A 26,236-nucleotide genomic window follows, 5' to 3' on the forward strand; every position below is an offset into this window, starting at 1 on the left:
TTAATTAAAAAAATAACAAAATAAAAACAAATATAAAATAGAGTGCATTCAACATTAAAAGAAAGAAATTTAAGTGTTAATGTAAGTTCAGATGTGGTAAAATTTTAACTTTTTAGTGCTATTTATAGGAATATGATGTGCCAATGTTATCCGGTTACGGGGTAACACTGGCAGGTATTTAACATGTATTAAAGAGGGAGTTGGACAAGAATTTTATGCATATTCAGATTCAGGAATAAAAACAGCATTACTTTGTTACCAAAGTCATTTTAAAATTTTTAAAAATTTTAAATTTACCCATAAAATTGACACACCCTAATATACAATGTGTGTATGATCACTGTTGTTAATGTTATAAGATGACGGGACATTTAAACATATCTTTGAATAAAGCGTCTCGCTTATCAACAAGCATCCAGTATCCCGGAAAATATGCACCGACTGCCAAGAGGCAATTGCGCGTTTGCGCAATTGCGCTTCACGTGTGTATCGTTGCAGTCACAATCAGTGGCGCACTCAGGATTTTTCCACGGGGGGAGCCGAGTTGAATGGATAAAAATATTTTCAGTACAAATCCAATAAAATAGAATCCAGTTATTTTTTTCTTTTCACAAAGCCCTTGACTTACTTGAGTCGCGGTTACATTAATCTCGTGTTTCCTTTTTCTTTGGGTGCGCCACTGGTTGCACTTATGAATAAAGTGACACCATTGGAAGATAGACCTTGTTATACCATTGAATTTTACCCTCAACCACTTTCTTTCCCTCCAACGAAACGCATGTTACGTACGAACCACTCCAGCTGCACGACGTACCCTCCATAAAATTCAATTCAAACTCTTCGCGAACGTTTGCTACAACTTCCCACGCTAACTCGATCGCACACTTACCGAACAACTTCCACACCGTTACCACGTCCAGGTTGAAGTGTTGCAGGAGTCCGTACCAATGAAAAAGGTGGACGCATAATACTGGCAGCGAACGACCTGGAAATCAAATGCAAGCGTGACAGTGGAGAGGCCCAAGTGTAAGGCAAGCTGGCGTGTCGCCGAGCTGAAACTCGCGGACGAGGAATAATGGTAACGCGAGCAACCGTTGCGGGGGCGGGAGCAGCCTCCAAGGAGGAAAAACGAGGATAATGATGGCGCGCGAGCGCTGAAGACGGTTCTTGCATTCGTAATAGGATTCTGTCCTCTGCTCTCTCCCGCCCAAGCATCTGTTTTTATTTGTATCCAATTTCCCCTCTATCTCGGCGACATCTTCTAAAATTCAAATTACGTGGCCATGGAGGACGCTCTGTATTGTCGGCATGGAAAATTTTTCGCGGAATTAATGGCGCGCTAGCGAGCTAAAGACGTCGCTGCTCGTAAATATCGTACACCTCCTTGGTCGCATCGAAGATGCGGCCCGAATAAATCATGCTGTGCTAGATACTGGCTTGCTGCAGTGATTCTCGTCGAGTGGCTTCTTATTGCAAAGTTAAGATACCGTGATGTTATAATTACGTGTTTCCTCTAGTAAATGAATTAATACATTCTTTTCATTTCTAGTATGCTTTAATTGGCCATTAAAAGCATTAATGGGTCATTCTTTTAGGAAACATGAGTTTCTACACAGGGGATGGTCGCAATGATGGTACGAGCTGGTGTAATTTCTGCAGAGCAAGTTTGTGCAAAAGTGATTTAAAATACAAAGTGAAATATAATATTTTACGTATTTAATTATTTGAATTACTTTATTATTATAAACTTTCGGGCCTTTTTGTATATACCAACCTGATATTTCTATTTTAAAAATACTTTCGGAAAAGTAATCTTATTGTGCGCCAATATCAAATAAATCATTTCAAAATGATCTTTTATTTTAGATAACTGTTTCAAATAATATAATCGATGATTTTAATAGCATTATTTTCGAGATCATTTCAAGAGACACTTTTTTAAACATGAAATAAAATAAAAAAATTATTCGATTAGTGACCAAATAACGAAATAATTCAGAGAAAAACCATTCGCTTGTGCAAATAAACTGACCTGAGTTTTTTTAAGTTGTTCAGAATTTTTCAAAACCATTAGGCGCACGAGAAAAAGTAATACAACATAAAAGATGCTCCTTGTCTGGATCTACAACTTTTGTTTAACATATTTTTTTATGTAATCAATAACTTGGAGGATGTTATATAAAATCGACTTTGTGAGCTGTTAATTCCCATTATCCGATCGGGCTTAAACTTTACACAGATTTTTGTTTTATCATTTAAAACTATTCTGGAGGGGGGGGGGGGCGAAGAAAATCTTGAGAAAAAAATTTCACCAAGAGTAAATAAGAGTCACCCTAATGCGCACCTATCCCATTTTTCAAATCAATTTTCTCTAAAACAAAATCTCGTATAAAATAACACCCTTCTAGATTTTCGATTTATGTTTACACGAGAAATCACCCTATTGCCCGAATGTACAATCATTGCGACCACGCCCCCGTATATTAAAACGTTGAGGATTCAAGCGACTTCCCAATGCGTGGCCTTTTAAAATCCATATTCTGTTGAAATCAGGAAAATTTTAATTACAATATAGTTGCATATATACTTTTATATAAAAATTAATCACGTAATTCTACGTGTGCCTCGTTAGTACTTCTGCAACCCTCAAATCAGACAGCTAAGTTGCGAGCATTTCAGAGTTTATAATTAGCCTTTGAGCTCTCTCTCTCCCTCTAATGCGATTTCGAATCTGTGGTGTGTCTTTAATCCTTCCATTCAGATTTCATGAAATTCCAAGTGAAGGTATTTAATGGGATTAAATCTGAAGATTACACAGACTGAGATCTCGGCCCCCCATGCCTAATTGAATATCATTGTTTAAGTATTCCAAATGAATTAGGGCATCACGACGTGGTGCCACATTCTGTTAGAATATTAGTCTCAAAAATATTGTTTTAAAGAAATTGAGTTTTAGGAAAACCTAAAAGCATATCAAAATTGTGACTCTTTTAATAGAAAAAAAACTTAGAAATACACTTTAATGATCAATGGATTTTCAGAAAAGTTGATTAACATATGAAAAAGTGTTAAAAATTACATGCAATACTTGTCATAAATTTCTGAAATGTAAACGCCTTTCTTGCTTAACGGAACTGTAAAAGAAGAAACTATAAAAATGACGGAAAATTGAGGAAAATCTATTAATATTTTTGTATAAAAAAATGACGTGTCTCATATTTAGTGAACTGAATTTATCAAAGAAAGCTTTACTTTTTTCCTCATTCATTGAAGGATTCTGTATAGATTATAGGATGTTTCATTAATCCAAATTACATAAAGGTACTTTTCGCTTTACATGGACAAGAATATTTCAATTTTCTTTAACCTGGATAAATGGTGATACAACTAAAGACTCCCAAATGGAATTCTTGTTGAATTTATGTATGTTTTTATAAAGCTTCTGTTAATGTAAACAATTTTAACTCGAAATGATTATCAAAATAATGCACATTTAAAAGCGATATGTGTAACAAGTTATGCTGGAAGGCAAGAGAAAAGCAACGTTAAGGGGACCAGGGAGAGTGGATCGTCTGTGGTCAGACGTGTTAAAGAATATCAACTTTAAAATTATGTACAAATTTTAAAGCAAAACATTCACTACACTCGTGTAAAATAAATAAATGTAACATATGGTGCCATGTTCCATTTACGGTGAATAAAACGAGGTAACTCTCCTTTAATCATTGTCAAATGCACAGTATTAATCAATCATATAATTAAAAACATCCTACATATAAGTTGTATTTGTGTAACAAAACATCCTCAGAATGCATTCTATACCACTATTATTTTTTAATTTACGCGTTTAGGTACTTAGAATCGAACAAACGCTTTTATAAGTACAGTTATGCTCGGTTAATTTTATAATTCCGATTCCGGAGATTATCGTTTATTCGGGGTGGTAGCCTTCCACACCTCCGACTTTACGCATCATTAAAGATTATGCCATTCGGCGCTCGAGAATTGGGGACCTGGAAGCCAATCGGTATCATCTTCATCGGGAAAACACGAGGGATCGATTGGTGTTACTTTCATGAAGGTTCGATGAGAAACGCGGAATATGACATTTTTCGCTTCTTAATGGCCAGTGTTAGAGTGTCTTCGTGGTCCCTTATTCTCGAGCCCCGAATCGCATAAAATTCAGTGAAGCGTGAAATCGGAAGTGGAAAATTTGCCTACTACCCCGAATAAACGATAATCTCCGGAACCTGGAATTATCAACTTAAGGGTCGAAAAGGAGGCCTATTTTCATGATTTTTTTTCAAGAACTAAGGTAGGTACGGATTTTAATGTTTTTTTGGTTAAATGTTTATTATTCCTTGTTACGTAGAATCGTAGTTTTCATTTTTCCAAAATATAATTACAAATGTGTGCCTCAGTGAGAATACAGGCTTTTGCGAAAATTCTCCTCGCCCTTAAAGTGGTCCTAAAATGATAAAAATGGAATGATTATGTCCTATAGGGGTGTACGAATAATGTGGACTAGAATCATCCAGTTATCAAAATTAGTTTTTATTGCATCGATAAAAAGCATAAAAAATAGACAGAAAATTCAAACTTTTTGTTTTAGAAGGCCGCTATTTCGTAACCACTGTTAATAAATCAATAATTTTATTCTAGTCCACTTTATGCGTACATCCCCTATAGGACACAGTCATTCTATTTTCACCATTTTAGAACCACTGTAACGCTTGCGACTTGAATGCACACATTTGTAATTATATTTTGGAAACATGAGAAATACAATTCTATACAGCAAGGAATAATAAATATTTAACAAAAAAAAAAAAAAAATTCGTTCTATTCGGTTAGTCAAATTTGTCCATCCGTCTTGTTTCCGTTTAATTACTCGACAGTACAGAGAAAATAATCAAAGGGCCATCGTAATATTCTGAATGGATATATTGATTTGTGTTCGATCAAATAAACGAAAATATTTCAATCTCAAAGGCACAAGTGCCTGTATACCGTCGTTCCAATGGTAAAAAGTCGCGAAACTGTAATTTTTGCGAATCTGAGCTAAATGGATGATTTCATTTGCTTGTCATCAACGTATACCGTGGTAAAGTTTTAAAGTTAATTAACGCTTTTGCAGTTTCGTTACTTTACCATTGGAACGACGATGGTTTTTCATAGTTGCTTACCTCCCGTCACTGTTTCTAGAGTAAACGCGTTAAATCGCCAGTTTCCGGCCTTTAGCAACACGCACTGCAACAAATCATCAATGCACAATAGATCAGACTGGGTGAAATGAACAGTCTCGCTGGGTAGGTAGAGTCGATATGTGTCCCCGAGCGCAATGCAATTACAATAGAAGGAGCGTGTCTATTTCTCGGGTGTACGATAAATCATTAAGGCCCCGTCGTGACGCAGTCTTGCTAATCGAAGCCTTTCGTGCGATTCAAACGGGTAAGTAATTAGCGAGCACGGCACGCTTCTACTACAAGAGAAGTAAACATAAGTTGCAGTGTTTACCGTAATGTATGTGCTGTATTTCCAGGTAAAAAAAATGTGGTTGTTGAGATAATTAGAGGATTACATACTTGAATGCGTTGCTTTACATGTCCATGTAAAGAACACATTTCATATTAACATTATATGTATTTTTAAAATAGTGCTAATTAATGAAGCTGATGTGGGACCTTTTCACTCACGGCGTGTAAATCTGATGAACGCCATAGTCATGCATCGTAGGGTTGTGTCGTTGTTTTAGAATTGTACGGGGTGTCCTGTAACCAGTGATACAAAGGGAAGGGTGGCGATTAAGTATGAAAGAATAAGTCAAAAACGAAGAACAATATTTTTTTATATCGCACTCCGTTTTCGAGAAAATTGACTTTGAAGTTATAACAAAATTTTATTCTATATTTTTTATTCATTTTTTCACGCAGAATCAACACCCCTCCGCTCGTACCGCTGGTTACGGGACACCTTGAAAAGACGAATGAACACTGTTGGTTGTATAAAACTGATTAACAACTGAATACAAGAGCGTGCTGGGTAAATTGCTAAGCAAAAATTAATATTTCAACCGGATAATGTAGCTGTACATGCTATAAAGAGTATAAAGTATTAAACAGTGTTTTCCTAATAAGAAAATAACCGTTTTAGAATTGCCAACAAAGTTACCTAACTTTAACATAATAGAGAACTGTTGGAAGGGAAGTTGCGAGAGTCATATACAGGAACGGAAGGTAATTTTAAAGCGTATTAAATTTGAAAATTTTCCATTACACAGACACGTGATAAACTCTGTCAGAAAAGAGTACAAACATAATGTAAAAAACTTTATTAAAATGGTTGATGATAGTGATAGATAGATAAGAAACATTAAATTAAAAATAGTTCCTTATACTATTGTCTAACCAACAGATATTTTTCAAGCAAGTTATCGTTTTATCAAATTCGATTTACAGGTTCCAATTAATATTGTTAATTAATGGTAACCACATCTTTGTAAACTTTTTAGTGGATTATATCCAAAGAAAGATTAGTATGAAAGTGCAATACATGCCATTTTTTTTGTCATGGATTGTATTGTAAATTTTGTTCGAATATCATTTGGTGATAAAGTGTTAGTAAAGCCGCGTATTCACCTGCGCATTCGCCCCGAATGTGCATTCGGCGCGCATTCGGCGCGCGTTCGGGGTTGAGTGAAATTTGCGGCGTCCATTTCATGGTATTGTTCGGACCCGAATGCGCGCTTTGATGGACCGCCAACAAGCGGATCGGCCCGAATGCGCGCCGCGCCCCGAACACGCGCCGAACACCGGACGAGCAAAAAATCGGTGCGCGCCGAATGCACATTCGGGGCGAATGCGCAGGTGAATACGCGGCTTAACGTGAAAATGTTCACTTACTTCAGGTCTGTGTGAGATCAAAGTAGTGGAGTCCGAGATAGAAAATTTCAAATATAACCGCGCGATATTAAGGGGGCAGACCACTGTAACAAATCGGAGAAATCGATTTTTTCTTTTCCACATCTTCTGAAACACGTACGTTTCAAGAATGCTCTTTACAAATTTTATGAAGAAATTCGCAAAATTCACGGAGATATAGTATTTTCCGTGAAGCGGTGTCAAGCGCGCGACTGAGCCGCGCAGAATTTCGAACGCGTTTTCCTCAGAACTATACGTCCAATTTACACGAGCAAGGGCATTTATTGTACGAAAAACCCGTCGCTATTACGTGACCATCAGTTTTTTTCAATTAACGACAACTTTGTACACCGAAAACATGATTTTTTTTCAGTGGTCCGCAATTTTGTAATTTTTTGCGATTTTGACTTTTTTTTATCGTCACGCAATAGACGTAAGCTTCTAGTTTCTTAATATTTTTGTCTTTTTGAATTCGGATTAACCATATGGCCTGGGCACTGTGAACGCGACAATCACGATTTTGCCGCAGCGCACATTTTGACGAAGAGTATGTAGGAAACGGAATTATGAATTTGATTGAAAAAAATGTTTTCTTACCCTTCGATATGTACATTATTAACTGTACTAAGCAATACATTGATTTACTTGCGCTGTTTGGTTGAAATAAATTCCCGAAAACACCCTTACATTTCGGACCGTTACAGTGGTCTGCCCCCTTAAACCTCCATCTCTTTTTAACTTTAAAATTAGAAAGTAACCGAAGCTTCGGCATACCTAATCCTAAATACACCTTTTTCAAGAAGCTTAAGACGAAATATTCGTTTTTTGAATGTGCATTTCACGCCGACTATATAATATTTATTAAATTTACACTACAAAGAAGTAGTTGAAAAAAGACTATTATTATTCTAAACACAGAAGAATACTAACCAGTGTGATTTTTATGATTAATTGTATGCGCAATTAATAAAGTATTATATCTATACTATTACAAAAGCAATTATTTAATTATCATTTGATCGTAGCAAATTAGTCAACAATATAAAAATCGTTGAAAATCATATTCTCTGTCAACACAAAGGCAAAATTCGGGTTGCATCTATGAAACGACGCGTTCTTGTTGATGAAATTGAAATTGAATATTTCGTGATTCTTTTTGGGGACTTTAAAAACAGTAAAAAGAATTTTAATAATAATATTATTGTATCCGTTATTAAAATGATTACATAAATCCACGTGTCCTTTCAGCGATAAGCTAAAACAGAAATTAATAGAAAAATTGTTTTTCATCAGTTATGACACACCTACATGCAGATTATACGAACATTTTAGTCGTGTTATCGTGGCACGTGTGCCCACGAACGTGTGTAAAGCTTCTAAACAGAATTAGTGACTTCCATACACCGTGTCACATTTCTGGCCAGTAATGTCGCATTAGTATTAACCGATTAAATCGCTCAAAGGTTCTGACCGTTCGACCGCTATCATCGGTTTTTCGCTTCAATTACCTAACAGTCTGAGTCCTTTAACCAGCTGGAATTTTGTCGATCCGATCAGCCGACGATTTTAATTAACTGATAATATCTTTTATTTCAATCAAACGACTGGCGTATGTGTGCAACAATTACCGCTGCTGCCACTACTACTCAATCAACAATAAATCGGTTACCGAATTGAAAACTAGGAAAGTGCACGACCTTTATCGTGTTTTTTACTTCACTGTAATTAATTAGAGGACAGGATGTTCATATAAGCGAAAGATTGCATTTTCAGGCAAAGGAGGGTTGTTTATTACAGAACACTCTACGATAGTGAGTTGCTCTGACTACTTTCGTTGCATTCAGGTCGTTCATGTTTTTAATGGTAAATGTCAGAAGAGCACTGGTTGAAAACTACCTACATGTAGATATACACATGCATGTCTTGAAATTCTGTCTTATTGGAAAACTAGGTCATTTAGAGGACCGATTTTCAACAGGTAAATGATAATACTTATACTTACTATGCGTTGATAAAATAATGACCATTATTTGCGACAACCACTTCCCATTTTTTAGGCAAATTTTTAATCCCCATCGCCTAAAATTTCGTGACTTTTCAACTAAAAAACTAATCCAATGTTGCAGGTGTGGCTATTTACAAAGTTTTATAAGCAACGAAATAGATGATTTGTTAGTGCCAAGTTAGGAACAATATGGTGGATGTGGTAATAATTTTCAGCTAAATTTTTCAATATTTTTCAGCATTGTTTTTGCTATCGCGGTCGGGGATATCTAGGTGAAAGAGAATTCCCTTGTGGTATACCAGAGTCTATGGTTGATAAGTGCAATTAAGAAAATTAATAGACGCTGCTATGCGTAATGTTTTGCGAAGAATGGGGAATATACGTTAAATTTAAGAAAAAAGGGAACAAGATTACGCGAAAGTACGCCAAAGCCATGCAGCAGGTGCAAATTCCTTGGCGTGAAAACGTGTTAATACTTTTTTTACGATAGTGATAAACTGCATCGAGCAGTTCACCTACAGGTACCACCAAGTGGCGTAACTTTGATCACAAAACTAGATTTTAAAAAAAAATTCCTCTAGCATCTATTTTAGAACAGGTGTTATTCTCAGACAAAGTGCCTTGGATAGGTTTAATTGCCCACTTCAAGTATAGGTTTAGTTGCCCACATTCTTGTGTACCCATTAATGTGACCATTCACCGTATTCAATGTAATCCTCCAATTGTTTCAAGCAATGAACAGAGAAAGACCTTGACACGTTATTTACCGTAAACAGATTTTCTTCATCATGTTGACGCGATTCTGAGAAAATAGTTACTGCTCGGGAAGGCATAGAATTTATATCCGTCGATGAACGGCTTACCTGAACCAGGCCATGGAATACATCGTCCAGGATACCCGGCTCCTGAGTTAAGGATCTGGTGGTAAGCCTCTTACGGCGTCTCTTGTGCATCGTCAGAAATCGACCAGTTGGCCTGGGCCTGGAATGGCCGATATCCAAACTCTCCAGGAGGATTCGGTCCACCTTCGACAAACGCCTGAACGCCGTTTCCGTCGTAGGTTCATCGTGGACTTCCGTTAACGTCGCTGGCACACCTGACGTTGGTAATGCGGCACTTTCTGTAAAAACAAATTATTTGTAACGAGAGAAAAGACACTGGTCGGCAAGATCGCTGAATTATGTACGCTTTTAGTAACTAGTTAAGTAGAGAGCATTACAAGTTAGGCACTAATTGTGCCCTTAACTCAGAGATAGGGGAAATTTTTATTTAAATACAAATTTCGAATAACGAATAAAAGATAAAAAAAAAATATTCGTCATGCGTCGAATAAAGTTAACCCGGAAAGTTAAAGGTAAAGTTAAATTTGAAGTTAAATTAAAATGAAAGTTGAAAAGTTTATTCGACGCTGAAGTTGAAACCTATGTACCCCCTTAAGGGCATCTTCAGTAGCTAATAATGTCGAATCTTTGCTACTGAGATTTTCTATTGCAATTCTTGTAGTGGGTTCTAATGTTACTAATAAGATTTCAGATATTTTAGTATATTCATCGTTTCACATATAATCTAAATTCATAAGCACCAAATGCATGATCTCACTTAGACATGCATTGCTAACATTTATTATAAACTGTAGATGTGTTTATTTTATACGTTCGCGGTTAACTAGAAATACCCACTTTGAAGTAACTGAAAATTCATTTCCGAAAATAAATGAGATTTATAATAATTTTCCTAGACTTAAGTTTCTCGAGAAATACTGTAATTTCTCGAGAAATGAGAAATAAGCAATTATAAAATTTCTCGAGAAGGAACATTCTTAGCGTCAGTCATCAATGGCTGATAAACTATCAAGTACTTCTCGCGGTGTTTTGTTTAAATACACTTTTAATTGTGTTTTTTCAATGTTATCTGGAGTTAAAAATCTCGCCTTTGAAAAGACGGCGGGAGTGATTTCAGCTCACAGACTCATCTGAAACAAAAGAACCAAGCTGATTCTTAATCATTATGAGTACCGCTATCGCAGGTGCCAGAATTAGTCACGTAAGTTAAAATTTAACAAAATTGCGCGCATTCAAACTTCAAGAAAAAATGGAAAATTTCGAGACTTGAAGTTTGAATACGCGCAATTTTGTTAAATTTTCACTTCCGTGGCTAATTCTGGCACCTGCGATAGCGGTACTGACAATGAATAAGACTCAGTTTGGTTTTTTTTTTATTTCAGCAATTTCCGTCGGGCAGTTTTTTCACAACAGCCTCGCCGGCAACCAAAATATCTCCGATAGTTTTTATCTGAAAAATAAATTTTGTTTTCTTCAAATACATAAAAGAATCTACTTTTTGCAGTAGCTGATTTTAAAAACATCTTTTTTTTTGCCAAATGGCGAAAATTTGAATACAGATATATGCTTTTGCACTAAAAAAAATCCTACGACATAAACTAAATAACTCTATCAAAAACCTCTACCCCCAATTTCAACTGAAATGGTCCACTAGTTCTGGAGAAATTGGTTATCGTTTTTTAAAATACCATTTTGAGAAAAACGCTATTACATATTCAATCTTCATAGGTTTCGAATTAAATTTACACAATTATTACGATAAAGTATGCATTCTAAGATGCATCTAAAGATTTTTAAGTTAAGTAATATTTTCAACAAAAAAGTCGTCCTAGGTGTATGCTGCCCCTTAAAGAAATATGTAGTACATATAACCTGGAATCATATAACTAATCTGGAGTCCACTCAAGCGTCTAAAGCAATATTCCTGATGACACAAACCACCAACCAAATGTGTTCCTCGCGGCAATCAAATTCTTAGGCACCCCAGAGCCTTTAAGTACTAACATCTAAAGAATACACCAAATACGTCCCCAGAGTCTTTACTTATCGACAAGACATTCAAGGGTCCCACCAACTTTAGTTCCTGTTGCTCCGCGGTGCCAATACATCACCGTGCCCCTACAGGACAAAGCACAGACTAAACCACGGTCGCATGCTTAAAAGCTTCATTTATACAGAGCTTAGAGTTGTCCAATTATAATAAACCGTAACACCCGGTTCCGTGAAAGTAGCGGTTTTTCACGCCACCTGTCCTATGAGTAAATATTCCCCCACAATATGTCAAGCACATATGTCACATATATCGCCGAGGGCTGATGCCTTGTGTCATGGGTGTTTTATTGTCACGAGCGTGTCCCCAGGGGGAAGACGCCCAAGGGTCCTTACGGACTTTGCCCTCTGCTGCTTTCACGACCCCACTATGTTTCTACGAGTCGCTATGCGACCCGCTAAATGCACGGCTAGACGCCGCGTCTATAAACGTTTCGTCCACCCGTACCCCTGCACACCGTAGGCGCGTGCAGACATATAGGCGAAGTGGCGCATTTAAATTAATTAGCTGCGCGTACAGGGCACGCGGAAATGCACCAAGCTGTTGTAATTTTAACGCGGCGCGTCTATTCCCGGCACTGTTGATTACGATCCCCTATAAACAACGGCAATAATAACAGATCTCGCTTTCGTTGGCAGCGAGTGATATAATCAAGACAAGAGATTCGGTTGTCGCGATCCCAGTCTTCGCGATTGTGCAACAGCCGCGTCTAATTACGGAACCTTAAGGTCAGCCGTTTAAACGGCATCGAGATCGATCCCCGATAAATTATAAACACAGCGAATTCTGCATTAAATTGCTACACAAGACAAGATTAATGTGCTTTGGGTTGGCCGCGTCCGTGTTCCTATTGCTCGGCGCGATTAAACGCGAATGAAACCAGACGAGAAATAGGAATGTCCGTGGATATTATAATTTATCGCGACACGTCACACTGTCGTTTCAAATTATTTGAGTACCTACCTCGGAAAACTATACTCGCGTTGTTGGTCGAGCGAATACAGGGTGGTTCTAGAAAGAGGGGCTACACAAGGTGTTAAAAAAAAGGGTTTAAGAGTACGTGGTATGGGAGTTATAGTATTCACTGTCAATGTAAAACACGAAAGTTTATTTTTATTTCTACAAGGGATGTTCGATGCGCCGTTTTTCCATTTGTATACAAGACTGGCATGTATATACAGGGTGTTTCTCTACCTATGGTCTATACTCCAGGGAGTGATTAAAGAGTGACAAAATTGCGCTAAAGGCTTCATTTTCGAGAAAATTGACTTTCACCTAAATACACGTGCACCGTAGGCGCTGTTCTACGGGCAGCTGACGCGTTCCGCTCACCTCCGCGTGCCCCTCAACTTTAAGTGAAATTCAAAGTGAATTTTCTCGAAAACGAAGCCTTTACCGCAATTTCCTCACTCTTAATTTTTCTTTTATTTTTGCTTGTATAATCACCCTGCAGAGTGTTGACTACAGGTAGAGGAACACCCTGTATACATTTTGAAGTATTCTTGCTGTAAGTCCACTGCATAATTAATTTATCATTGGCGAGTACACTAAAGTATATAAGTATCCCCTAAAAAAGGAATATAGAGGATTCAAGTCAGGTTATCGAGGAGGTCAGTCTACAGGAATGAACTACGTACGTGTTACTATAAAAGCTAAAATATCAGTAAAGCTTAAGGTAATATTTCCCACTGAGAAGTATGGTACACCGTCGGAAAGCTTGTGAGCAGAGGAGTCGGATAAGGGTGGGCACAGCTACCGAAAACGTCCCATTCAGAAATTATAGATTAAAAATTGTAGACCCGATATTGACGCACTCTTATCTAACTCCAACCAACCCCGACCATATCTTATCCTAATTTCAGGTATTTATTGGAACTTGAGGTGATCATAATAGCGATAATCAAGCACCTGCGTATTAGAAACATCTGTGTATTTCGTTTTCAATAGTCATAACTTATTGCAAGTACTTTGATATGAAGTAAAAATTGAATGGTGCCATTTAAAAGAGGTGCGCAAGTGCAGAAGAAAGAATGATACAAGGGGATAGTCCTCTGCCATTTTCTTGTATCTCCTCCTAAAAAAGAGTTACAGCTTCCTGTATAGTGCTGGAAATGTTTAAAAAATTAGAGCCAACTCGGGCAGGATCGTGAAGAGGAGCGTTTAGATTAAAAATTAACAAGCACGGAAGATAATCAATTCCATAGTACTGAATCTTCGATAACAGTTCCGTCCTGTTAAGTACTAGCTTTTCAAAATGCCTATTAATGACTTTGAATAAAAACAGTAGCTTCGCGACAAATATGAATTTTACTGGTCGATATCCTCTATTTGGATTATGTTAATTTCTAACTTTCATTTTCTTGTATCAAGCAATTCACGAGGATCGTGTTTCTGGGTAATTGAATAGAATGAACCAAGAGGGCTGTAATCCAAGATAGTATTCGGTATCTTACAAGGAAAAACCTTACATTCAGATACCCTGTTACTTTTTTTCTTTTGGTAATTTAAAGGGGCACTGTGGCAATCCGGTTGAAAACTTGAGCAACTTTATGAATTTTATACTCAACGAATAACAAATATAATCGTGCCAAACTTTTTACTTAATATTCATCAACTTAGAGAGTATACTTACAAAACAAATTTTTTGTAAATTTTTAATCGATTTCTTTGTGCAACAATTGTGTCCCCATATGATGTGCCCCAACAACTAAATACTTTCGAAAAATGCAAAAAAATTGACTTTTTCGGACCCAGAATACCAGACTACCCCCTTAAAATTAATCTAAATGTTAATTTTCTGATCGGTCAAGTTTCACTATTTCGAGCAGCAGTGTTTATTCCGCTGCAATTTATTTCCCTCGATCCGTTTCTCTGAGAAACTACTTAACTACGAAACAGTCGAGGTGCATATTTATCTTCTGACAAAATGAAGGAAAGAAGAAGACAAAGTTTTCCCTCGTAATTACGCGTTTGCGTAACGATGCCCCGGCTAGAAAGCATTGTCAAGCAAGTCGATTGCAACATCGCGTTAAACGCGGCAGGCCACTTGATACGTGCATCTTGCCTCTGCTAATAATTTCTGTTGCACAATTTGTACGGTACTTAGCTTGCGACATCGTTTTATTCGACATTACGTCGTGTACCATCGTACGTGCGATTATATGATTACCGTGTTTCTTTTCATGCAAATGTGCGCTCGCGCGTACGCGTGCCATAAATGTCGTCTATGAAACGCTTGAGCGACCTTTCGTTTCTATTAATGGGCCGAACGATTACGTCTCTCAGCGGAGGGGGTAACTATGGTTTATTGAGTCTGCTGTTCTATTTGGGTCTCCCGGCGACACTGAATGATTTTTAACTACTTATAGCCGCGAAATTTGTAGTTCAGGAAAAAACAAAATTTTATCGGTAAATGTTTTACACTTACAGTGTTTTCTACAAGGACTATTCAATTATCTTATTTCATTTGAAGAAAAAAATAATTTCGAAAACAATAATGAAATATCTGAGATGATGAAAGAAATAATATGTTAGAAACGATTTTAAAAAAGGTTGGAAGACGCTCGTTCCAGAACAGTTCTGGGGTAAGTGCCGTGGGGTTCGTCACAGTCCTCTCGCCAAAAGGCATAGCCTTCCCCACTCCGTGTCCCAATCCAGATCCTCTAGGCACAGAGTCCCTATTCATTAGCAATAAGGCGTTGGGCCGCTTGCCATTCATTCCCATATTCTCTATCTCACACTAAACAATCAATTCTTCGACACCCGATAGCTGGTAGACCCAACGTGATCACCAGCCCTCGTCCGTCGCCAGGACTGTTTAGTCTCATGCACTCTCTAATCCCTGCCAGAGAATCCTCGAAGGTAATCCTTAAATTCGGTGACGGTAACAAATAAATCATAATATAAAATTGAAATATATTTATTTTAGAACCTTTCTCAGGCGAACTGATATTTCGAAATGTTTATTGATATTTCGAACCTAGTCACAAATTTTCCATCTTTCCTCCCTTTCCCTTAAGCCAGTACTGTATTTGTCGAGTGACTGTCTGAAATACATACATAACAGTTGCGATCCATAAAAGTGTCTCAACTAAAAAGAAACGTAGCGTTTGATTATATTTAAAGATACTGTCCTTGCTTTTCGAAGCACATACACGAGTCAAGCATATTCCATCGGAATTTCAAACTACGTACTTGCATCACAACATTTCATAACGAAAATGGGACATGCTGTACGTGACGTAGCTAATCACAGACGAAAGCTTCGACCTTTTCGGACCACCGATAATGTGGTTGAAATTCACCAGCTTGTAAGGTGTTAAGCTTGAGGTTCATAGATAAACCACATTATGGGAAGCAACTGGTGGTACAAGCGGACAGGGGAATAGAATATTCTACATGAGAAAATGAATGGAAAATAAAGAATAAAACTTTTTCATACGAGACTTCGATTTTGAGAAAAATAACTTTAAATATATGTCGAATACGTGTGCAGGTATTTGAACAGTGGCGGACTAGGTTTAAAAATATTGGTTGCCCGGAGACAAAGGGAGCCCACCCACAACTATAAGGCTATTATTTAATTTTTATAAGAAATAAATAAAAAAATGTTGCGAAATAAATATATATTTTTGAGTAATTGCAGTGTACATATGTTTAAGGGGCCCCACTTATTTATTTTGGCCAAGATTGCGAGCATTGAACACCTAGTCAATAATCACGCGATACAAATATTTTCTGAATACTAAGTATATTAAAAAATTATATCTATCTCGAAGCCTGAAAAAGATTCAAATTTAGGTTTTTTTTTTGGAAGAGGGAAACATATAAACTTTCTGCTTTATAGTATAAGATTAACATTAAGACTCATACCTGCCATGAGTCAGACGAAATAACAGGTTTCTCGTTATTTATCACTGCCCAACTACAGAGCACTCTGAATCGAAAAATGTGCCGGTTGATAAGTTAAAATCTGTTCGAACTTTTGTTTTTAGATACACCATCTGAGCTGGAGTTTGGTGTGTGCCCACCAGACGCCTTGAAAAAACACGCGTCTCCTATCAGCAACGATAACTCCTTTAGTTGTTATTATTATTTTTCAGTAAAAACTTGTGAAAATTTATTGAATAAGTGTATCTTTTATAGTAGTATTACTTTTTATAAAAAAAATCCCCAAATTTGTGTTAGATGTAACCCCTTAACTGAGGTGTAAGTGGTGACATGTTAAATATTCATGTTATTCGATGTTATACGTGGTATTCGGTGCAATAAATACGTTTCCAATACTGTATTTAAAGGAAACATCCGCTCGCCACGAATAGAAACAGAACGTGAGCTTAGAGTCCTGTAACTGTCTCGTGACGAGCTCACTGTCGCTGTCTAATTAACCTAATTGCAGCCGTAAGTGTTATCGGTCAAAGAAAACGGCAGACTTTATGACGCGTAAATTTCATTGAGGTTATCGCTTCGTTTCCCTTTCTGCCTCGTTGGTTTTCCACAACGTAGCAGTATGTAAGTGGTGAAAGTGTCTACATAGTCATCTTTGTGTTTAAGCGCGCGGTTGTAATAAGTTGGACACCTATTTTCAAAGTGTTTCAAATTAAACAAACAAGGAACTGAGAAAATCATAATTTTTTTTTTTTTTTTTAATTACTTAACACATATATTATCAATATTGATATTGCAAAGTTTATGATATGGTATGGAGACCTCGCGTTATAAAATTACTAAGAAATATCGAAATTACAGAACATATCCTCAGGATTATAAAGAACTTTCTAAAAACAAGATAAATGGAAGTTAAAGTAAATAACCCGTTATCTCAACCCAGAACCATCGTAAAGGGAGTTTGACAGGGCTCAGTGTTGAGTGTAACTCTATTCCTCGTAGCCATCAACATCTTTCTGTACGGAGATGACCTTACGCCTATAGTTACGCAGAGAAAACTATCTCTTATCTACTCAAAAAATATTGCAAGAAAACCTGAAGAAGATACAAAACTGGGCCACAAATAGTAGATTTAAATTCTCAAAAATGAACTAGAAATAGATCAAAATTTATCAACCACACAAGAGGATTCCAATCTTTCCTCCTTGGAATAAATTAATATAATTTTAATTCGGATTAGGTGAAATGTAATACCTATAATTTAACTAAATACACAATATCAAAGAAATGTTCGAAGCTGGTTATCCTTTCCACCTTTCGTTATTTAAAATTTATTTGCTTTTATCGTTACTTAAAATATATTTATTTAAATGTTTCTTCCTATCGGTTTTTTTATAACAAAAAATCCTTTGCGGTGGGCAAAGTGTTTTTACTTAATTCTCCTGAAAATAATTAGTGTTACTTTCGTCCTACCCCTGCAGGACAAAAGTAACAATGACAGTCACAGCGGAAAACTGCCATAACTTTTTAACTACTTATCACTTAAGGCTGAATCTGGGCTCAAATGATAGACCAAGAAACGTAGGATCTTAAAGCACCATTTTCATATTTATATCTATAAAAGATAATTGTAGGCTAGGCCAAATGTAAAAAGTGTTACTTTTGTCCTCGCTCTCCCCTACTTATTCCTAGACTGAAAATTGGAAAGCTGCTATCCAAATGCGATCCACCGCACTATGATGCGTGCAGCACTATTATAACTGTTGGACATTTTGTTGGGAAGGTAATTCACCAGAATTGACAGTATGGGGTGTAGAGGTCCTAGGTTGGTAGGACTGTGTGGTATGGTTTTCGTTATATCTCCTTGTAAGACACAGAGAGAGTTGGAGAGAGTAAAAAGTAAAAAGTTAAGTCGTCGGTTATCTGTAACCATCGTAAATGATATCATCTATTTCATTTTCTGCACTTTGTAATATATAATAAACATCATCTTTTTGTGTTCTCTCATCACGCCTTTGAATCCACGTGCAACCTCGACACATTTCATGATTGATTGTTCCAAGTTTTGAACGGCTCGTAAAAAAATCCAATTGAATTAAATTTCAGAGTCAATCTCAGCGTTAATGGAATTCCTAACGCGATAACGTTCCTCAAAGAAACGAAGTTGCTTGACAAGTTAATATAAGTTTCAATTGATTCACTGCTCCAGTTTTTAAACGATTTTATTCAGCTTCGAACCTCTGTTTGTTGGTTTGTTTGTTTGTTTGTTTGTTTGTTTGTATGGTTCAAATCTGGCAACTCAAATTTAACCCACTTCCAACTATCCAATTGTCCTGAAACTTTGCAGGCGTGCGTAGTTTGGATGACAATACAATATTATTAAAGTGAAAAGACACTATCGAAATTATAGTACAAGAAAAGAACTATTTTTTAGTTTTTAGTGCATTTTAATTTAGATCTTTGTGCAGTTTTAATAAAATTGTTTAACATAAATTTTTTTGCATATATTTTTTTATTTTGCCGCTAATAACCAGCATAAGCAGCTGATGGGACAATTAAACTCCGAATTACTAAAACGAAGAAGTACCTATGCTAAAATTTCTCATAATAGGAAAATAAACTATTCCAATTAGAACATATCATATAACGTTATAGTAATCTCCCTTTAAATAGAAAAACAAACAAATCAGTGGACGTTATCACAACTGAAATTACTTCTAACAATAAATATTTTTACATAATATTTTTTTAAATATTGGTTCAAAAAACTTGTTACGCCATTTCACAGTGATTTTGTTTATGAAACGCAATTATGCTATTTCATTTTAAGAAATAATTTAAAAGTTTGTCCACTAAGTAGTTTACCTATGTTTGAAATTCAATTGGATAGGGACGTTTCATTAGGAAAGACAAATACGTTGAACACGAGGGGCCGTTTATCTTTTATCACCGATGCCGTAGGAAACGCAACGTTCCCTGCCATCATCGCTCCGTTTTCTACGTCGTGAGCGTTTCCTAATCAAACCAGGCGGCGCGAGAGCAACGCCACGGTCTTTGCATTATTCGTTCATTCATTTTCATTACTCTCTTCGGATATGTGTGTTTTCTGTAACGTTAACCGACACGTTAAATTTACTATACAATCGATCAACCGATGGTCTTTGTCTCTATATGCTGGTCCGTTTGAAACCTGCGGTGTGAACCTCTTCAGCATTGATATTCAAACGCGCAACGTACGTCACGTGCGGAAATGCGCCAGTCGTATTTGTTGAGTACACTCGCTGAACGCCTATAGGCGTTCCCCGAGCGACCGCATGGACTGACTGAAATGAATATTGTTTGTCAAGAAATTTACTTTTGGTTTGCCACATATTTTAATTGCAAGGTTTTTTATAAACAAGGTAAGAAAATAGGAAAAATCTGAATTTGGTCCACTAACGCCAGAAATAATGAATTAATTTTAGAAATCATTGGTCCCAGTCACGATGAAAATATTTCGATATTCTTTGAATAATTCTGAATTTTTCCGTCTACTGTACAAAACAATGTAAATGGAAATTGTAAGTGGAAAACGGCAGTCTGTCAGGAGGAAAGGTCACCGCGTAATTACGCCTGCAGCTTCAGTCACAGCTTTTGAAAGGTACATTACAATGGGAGAACTTGGCCAGATTGTAATGCAGTAAAAGACTCAATTTATATCCGTCGTTGTTTTACAGTACTCCAATAACGATACGATTGCAACCCAGCTACGAGAATTCTGGTATCCATGAGCTGCCTCTTGATTTATTTCAGCAAAGGGGCATTGGAATTCCTTTTCTTTTTTTAACGCGGAGTTTAAATCGCGAACGAGCTTCGTTTTCTGTCGTAGTCGTAACAATAATTGCGTTCTCATGAAACCTGCACTTCACCGCCAAGTATCATCGCGTGGTGCTTTATAGAGAATATTTCTAAAGAGGAATGTTATTGTTGCGCATTGGTTACTTAACGAGAATGATAGGTTCTAATTTTAACACTTTATAATATCAATACAGGGTGACACAGTAGAACTAAAACAACTGGAACACCGGGAACCTTTACTCACCGATTGGAACGCAACTTTGTGGGTTTATAGAGTGACTCAAGACAAAAACATACCTTAAAGTCAAATAGGCACTCTCACTTTTTTACGTATAGCTGTTAAAGTATAAGAGACAGAAAAACATGTTTCAAACAAAAGTTTAATGGCGCACTAAGCGCTGCAAACTTGCCCTAACAAAATTTGGAAAAAGAACATTTCGGACCGTTACTTTGAGTCACTCTATACACTCACAAACTTGCGTTCTAATCGGTGAGTAGGGGTTCGCGGTGTTCCCTTGTTAGCTCTGAAGCAATGTCCCTCCAAGGGATCAAAATGGAGGTGCAAGTCGAACAGATTACTGTAAGCATGGTAAGTGGATTTATTCGTCTAGTCGTAAGGTCTTTTTTTAGTACGTGCATATTAGAACTACACATTAAGTACTTCTTTAGTAGCTGTTTATTCATGTTTTATTGTAATTATTTTTTTTGAACTAGACTGCTTAAAAAAGAAACAAAAATTAGAGGAGATTTATTACTACTCGCACTATACAGGGCAGCAAGAATCTGAGCCTGTAATTCCTATACAAATATTCATATCCACTGATATATTTTACAAAAATAGCTTCACGTGCTCGCTAATAAATTCAACAAAAAATCTTGGTGCACAAGTCATTATGAGTCACGCAACTGTGCTGCTTGAAGGCGACACTGCTTTATAGATGTAAGAAAATGTCCGAAATAAAACTGAAATTCCTTTAAATCGGATATATGGCGTACAGGAAAATTTCATTCATTTTTTAAAGAATTTGCAAAGTTATTTTTTGCCCTTTTGATATAGAAGTTTTTAAAGTTGCCGATACATATAGTTCAAAGTACTTCCTACGTAAGTAATTAAAATGTTTTTTTTTTGATGGATTACCTGATGTATAGAGATATCAATTATGAATAAGAATGCAGGTTTAATTTTCACATTTTCTTTGATACTCATCATTTTTTTAATTAAAATTTCTATATCAAAATTTGGATAATTTTGTCAAATCATTTATATTATACAATAATAAACATTTCAGTTTCATTTGTATTGATGTAAGAATAAGAAATGATAAAAGGATGATAGTATGGATATAATTGTTACCATGTACCGTGTCCATAATGAATGCATATTGCATGTGTTTTAAAAGGTTGATATCTACCTAATCTGCACAAGACACTAAAACGCGACTACCGAGTACGTATTTCACATTAACATTAAGTCACGGTACTGATCTGCTCTCATGAATACATTCATAAATTACAGAACATGTGACAACTAGTGGTATAATAAAAACTGTAACAAATTCGAATTCGTCGATTCCTTGATTGCGAATCAAAATAATGGCTTAAAGTGAATCAACGTCCTGTTAAATGTTCAATGTAGCACTTGTTTCACTCACCGGAAATACGGACGAATACAGCATTCTGTTCCCCACTGTCCACCGTTATCTCTACGCTTCTCCTCTGCAACGATAAGAGAGGATCGTCGATTAAATTTTTCTTTTTGAATAATCACTTATGTTTATCAGGTTGACAAGATAATAATACAACCGCGACATTTTTTTTTAAATAAGCTGACTTATTCTGGTATCTTAACATCTTGGGGGCTTACAAATTACAACTATTCATTCGTTGCATAAAAATAGTATACTATAGAACTATCACATAAATGAATTTTATTATTGGTTTGGCACATATCCCAGTGCGCATTGTAAATTTGTATACAAACGAGAGGAAGGCGATTATTTTTATATAAAAAAAAAGTTGGAATTATAGGATACAGTTTATTCATACGATGTTTCTTGTTTGAAAAATTCCACTTTCAACGTGTTGTAAGTACATACTATGCGCCTTAACGAATACTGCTAAAATTCAACGTGATAGGAACATTGTTCCTATTGTTCCATGCATTTTTAGGGCATATTTTATTAAATAGCTGTAAATGACAATTCTTTTACACCAACAAACCTGGTACAGATTCGGTGAAGAATAGTTCTAATTAGCGGTTTTTAATTTGCATTAATATATACATGCTGAAAGTAGACCTACACGTAAGTATATAAGTCCTTCTTTTAATACGCGAATAATTTGATATTTTTATATTAAATCTTAGTCCAAATATTTTTCAATTTTAAGCTCAAGCCATTGTTTTTTACTCGCTTATACTGTTCTTCAGACATGCATGTTAATAACTCATATAAACCTTACTTATTTTTTAAAAATTATCATGTACAAGCACCCTTAATACCTTGACGGCTTATTTACTTTTTTCCGTGAGCTTAAGAAATCAATTGAATTTCATATTTATCAGCGACAAAACTATAAACTATACCATTCAAAGACTTATATTCTACTTATAATATACTGTTTTGATGGTTGAATAGTTGAAACATTTAAAAAAGATCGACAGTTAATGTAAGTTTGCTACAAAAGGTGCGGCCGTCGAAGTGTTAAGCCGCGTTCTCCCGAATCTTGCTCGTGATACAGAGAACATGTAGAGCCACGCCCTACACGTGCCACGAGCAGCACAATACGCATTTAAAGTATTGAAAAAAAAATGTTTCTTTTTCAAGAATACAATTGCATTACATTTAACAAAATAATCTAATATGCGTTTACATTCTTTAGATTTAGTTTAATATTTGGATTATTAATATAAACTCGATTTTTAAAAGTGACTTCCACATGAACGCTTAGAAAATTGTGGTCCCTCGAAATTGTTTAACCTTTTGACTGCGGCGCATTCTCGGAGAGAACCATCAATACAGACGGCGCGATATTCGCATATCAGTCGCTGCGACTGGTTGTCCACTGACTACGTACTGACCAAAACGATACCCGGAGATTTGATACCATTCTTCGGGGTTAAAAAAAAATAAATAATTGCAAATAAATTAAAAATATTCAGTTTTTCTTTCGTATATATTGATAGACTTGTGAGAGCGCGTATATATACACCTTTCATAGTCAAAGGGTTAAATGGTTTGAAACGTGAATAGATACCATGTAGATATGGCCTTAGGAGTGTAATTTCGCTTAAACTAAGTTATACAAAAATAGTTTATCTATATATAATAAGAAATCCATGGCTGCATTGAAACTGAATACACATATAATAGTTTATATTTCGGACGCATGTGAAATCGATGCCTGATTGTTAAATGAAATAGCAGTAACTGTAAAATATTAGTAATAAAAGGCGTAACCACAGTTCATTTTTATGGATTTATTACAAATATTTAGATACCTTTCTATCCAGATTTAATATTTAACCTAATTCGATTCATATAAGATACCGATTGCATAACAGAAAACACTAAAAGTCATTTATCTCGGAACCACCTTTTGACCAGATACACCTTTTCGAATTAACACGGTAGAAGTAGGTACTCTACCAATTATATCGATAAAAAGTTTGTCTTCCAAAAATGTTTCCTGTCCGAATTGCAATCTTTTAAAGTTGCACATTACAGAAAAGGGCTAGGCATTTGAATGTAAAGCATCTATTATTTGACATCACTCAGATATGATAGGAGAATGTAAACAGCCATCGTTAGTTATCGAATACAGATAAGGACAGCATTGGTTCGTAATAGTGGCGATAGCATAACGTTGCAATTATAGTAATACTATTTTCATCAATTTTTTGGAACATATTAATATTAAAGAGGATCCTTGCCCAAGTCGTGAAATGGCTGATAGATTTGCGCTTCACGTATGAACGAGCGAATGGAAATAGCAGAAAAGCTCAGCATCTGTATCGACAAGCTTCCCCACGTCGACGTTGTCCAGCTTAAATCACATTTGCAGCATTCATAGACGTCTTACACAGAAAGGATCCTTCCCACCTATTTACACAATATGTATGTATAATATAGGTCGAGCCATGTTCAAATAAGACGACGCTTTTAAGCATGTCCCCTTGCTCAAAGAACCCACTTCGAAAAGAACCGTTTGCAGACCTATGATTGATTCTGATTTTCAACAACGTTTTCTAATCGACAAATATATTAGGAAATTTTTCTGTAGTACCAAGTTACCAAAAGCTCTGATCAAGTGTCGATGATCCAAGGAAGGGTAAAGGACCCAAATTTCGTACCCCATTTGTATTTGACCCTGTAGAGGGTGTATAAAATATTGGAATGAGCTGGTACTTGCCATGAATTTGCTTTGAACGTTTCTCTGTGTATTCACGATTCGCAAAATGTAGTTATGCATCAATAAACAAAATGCGAAAACGTTCAACATGTGAGATCTGAAAAAAGTGTTCCTAATTTCGTCCCTGAAGAAAATGTTTGTAAAACAGGAAATAAATTGAAAAATTAATTTTTTTATCGATGCAAGTGATCTTACAGTTTATGTGTGCAAGCAATCACGGCAAATTAAAAATTATTTATACTCATTGAGAATTACCTCACAAACCTAACATATTTCTTACCCGGTGTATATGTTGATTTTGCATAAGTAAGTTTCACTTCTGTAGTGTAAAATACACGGTCTTGTTTTAATTTTGGCACTTACAGTGTCGTCTACAAGGATTATTCATTTCATCGGATCACTAAGGAAACTACTAATAATGTTAATAAAATACCGAAACACAATTTCAGGAGGGCGGGGTTTACGGTCGAAAATCTAAGACTATGTCAACTGTAGGTTATATCACGTTTGCGGGCAATTTAACTTACGATCGAAGAAAGAATCGACTTTCGAGACCACCTACACAGTCGCTCCAGCGAGACGAAGCTCACTTACTTCCTAAACTGATGACTCATGTAAGTGTTTCGAGTCAGGGCTGATTTGAAGAAAGTAGCGATGGGTTCGAACACATCACGAGTATTTTTGTTTGAATAAATATTACTTGATTCTAATAAAATGAACCTTTGGACATATATTAAAAATTCAAATTTTCAGCTTTATGTAAAGAACCATAGAAATGAAATATTTACTATTTGTTATATTTATAGATATCATGATATCTTTAAAATAAGTTTAATGTCGTGTTTAAATGTATTCAGGTATTGAACTTTAGCTTTTCGAGTTAGCAATTTTAAGAGGCTGAAATTTCGCTTTTTAATTAATATGTAGGATCACCTTGAATACAAACACGTGCCGAAGAGAATCTGTAATCTATAGGAACCTGTCATAAATATAAATTATCAGTTTAATACAATATTATCTACAGAGAACACATTCGACGATTTTAGAAGTCGATTTCTTAAGAAAACAACGCCTCAGGAGAAAGCTTTCCTTCACATTTCTGACTTATTTTTGGATGTGAAATCACCCTCCCGATGTTTGGTCTGGGGTTAGGTCTGAGTCAGGGTCTCAGCTTTTTCGCTGGGCGTGAAAGGTCGAGCGAAAAAACCATATTTCACATTCTCAACCTATTTTTGTCCAACGAATTACATTTCTGTTGCTTTCTCACAATCTTCGTCCACAGACC

The 26,236-nt window shown here is 36.1% G+C and overlaps 1 protein-coding gene across 7 annotated transcripts in view; it reads right to left on the minus strand.

Moving 5' to 3' along the window:
* LOC143367298 (uncharacterized) overlaps positions 1 to 26,236 on the minus strand; it is a 138,407-nt gene that overhangs the window by 11,005 nt on the left and 101,166 nt on the right. For 6 of the 7 annotated variants that reach the window (XM_076808942.1, XM_076808940.1, XM_076808941.1 and 3 more), the window contains 4 exons: positions 22,194 to 22,257; positions 9,789 to 10,045; positions 5,187 to 5,250; positions 890 to 985 (listed from right to left, as the gene is read on the minus strand). In XM_076808942.1, the coding sequence (XP_076665057.1) occupies positions 890 to 985; positions 5,187 to 5,250; positions 9,789 to 10,045; positions 22,194 to 22,257 (481 nt within the window). The remainder of the gene's footprint in view (positions 1 to 889; positions 986 to 5,186; positions 5,251 to 9,788; positions 10,046 to 22,193; positions 22,258 to 26,236) is intronic. The other variant, XM_076808944.1, reaches the window with a different exon arrangement.

This window comes from Andrena cerasifolii, chromosome 3, assembly GCF_050908995.1.
Source record: "Andrena cerasifolii isolate SP2316 chromosome 3, iyAndCera1_principal, whole genome shotgun sequence".
NCBI classification, from domain to species: domain Eukaryota; kingdom Metazoa; phylum Arthropoda; class Insecta; order Hymenoptera; family Andrenidae; genus Andrena; species Andrena cerasifolii.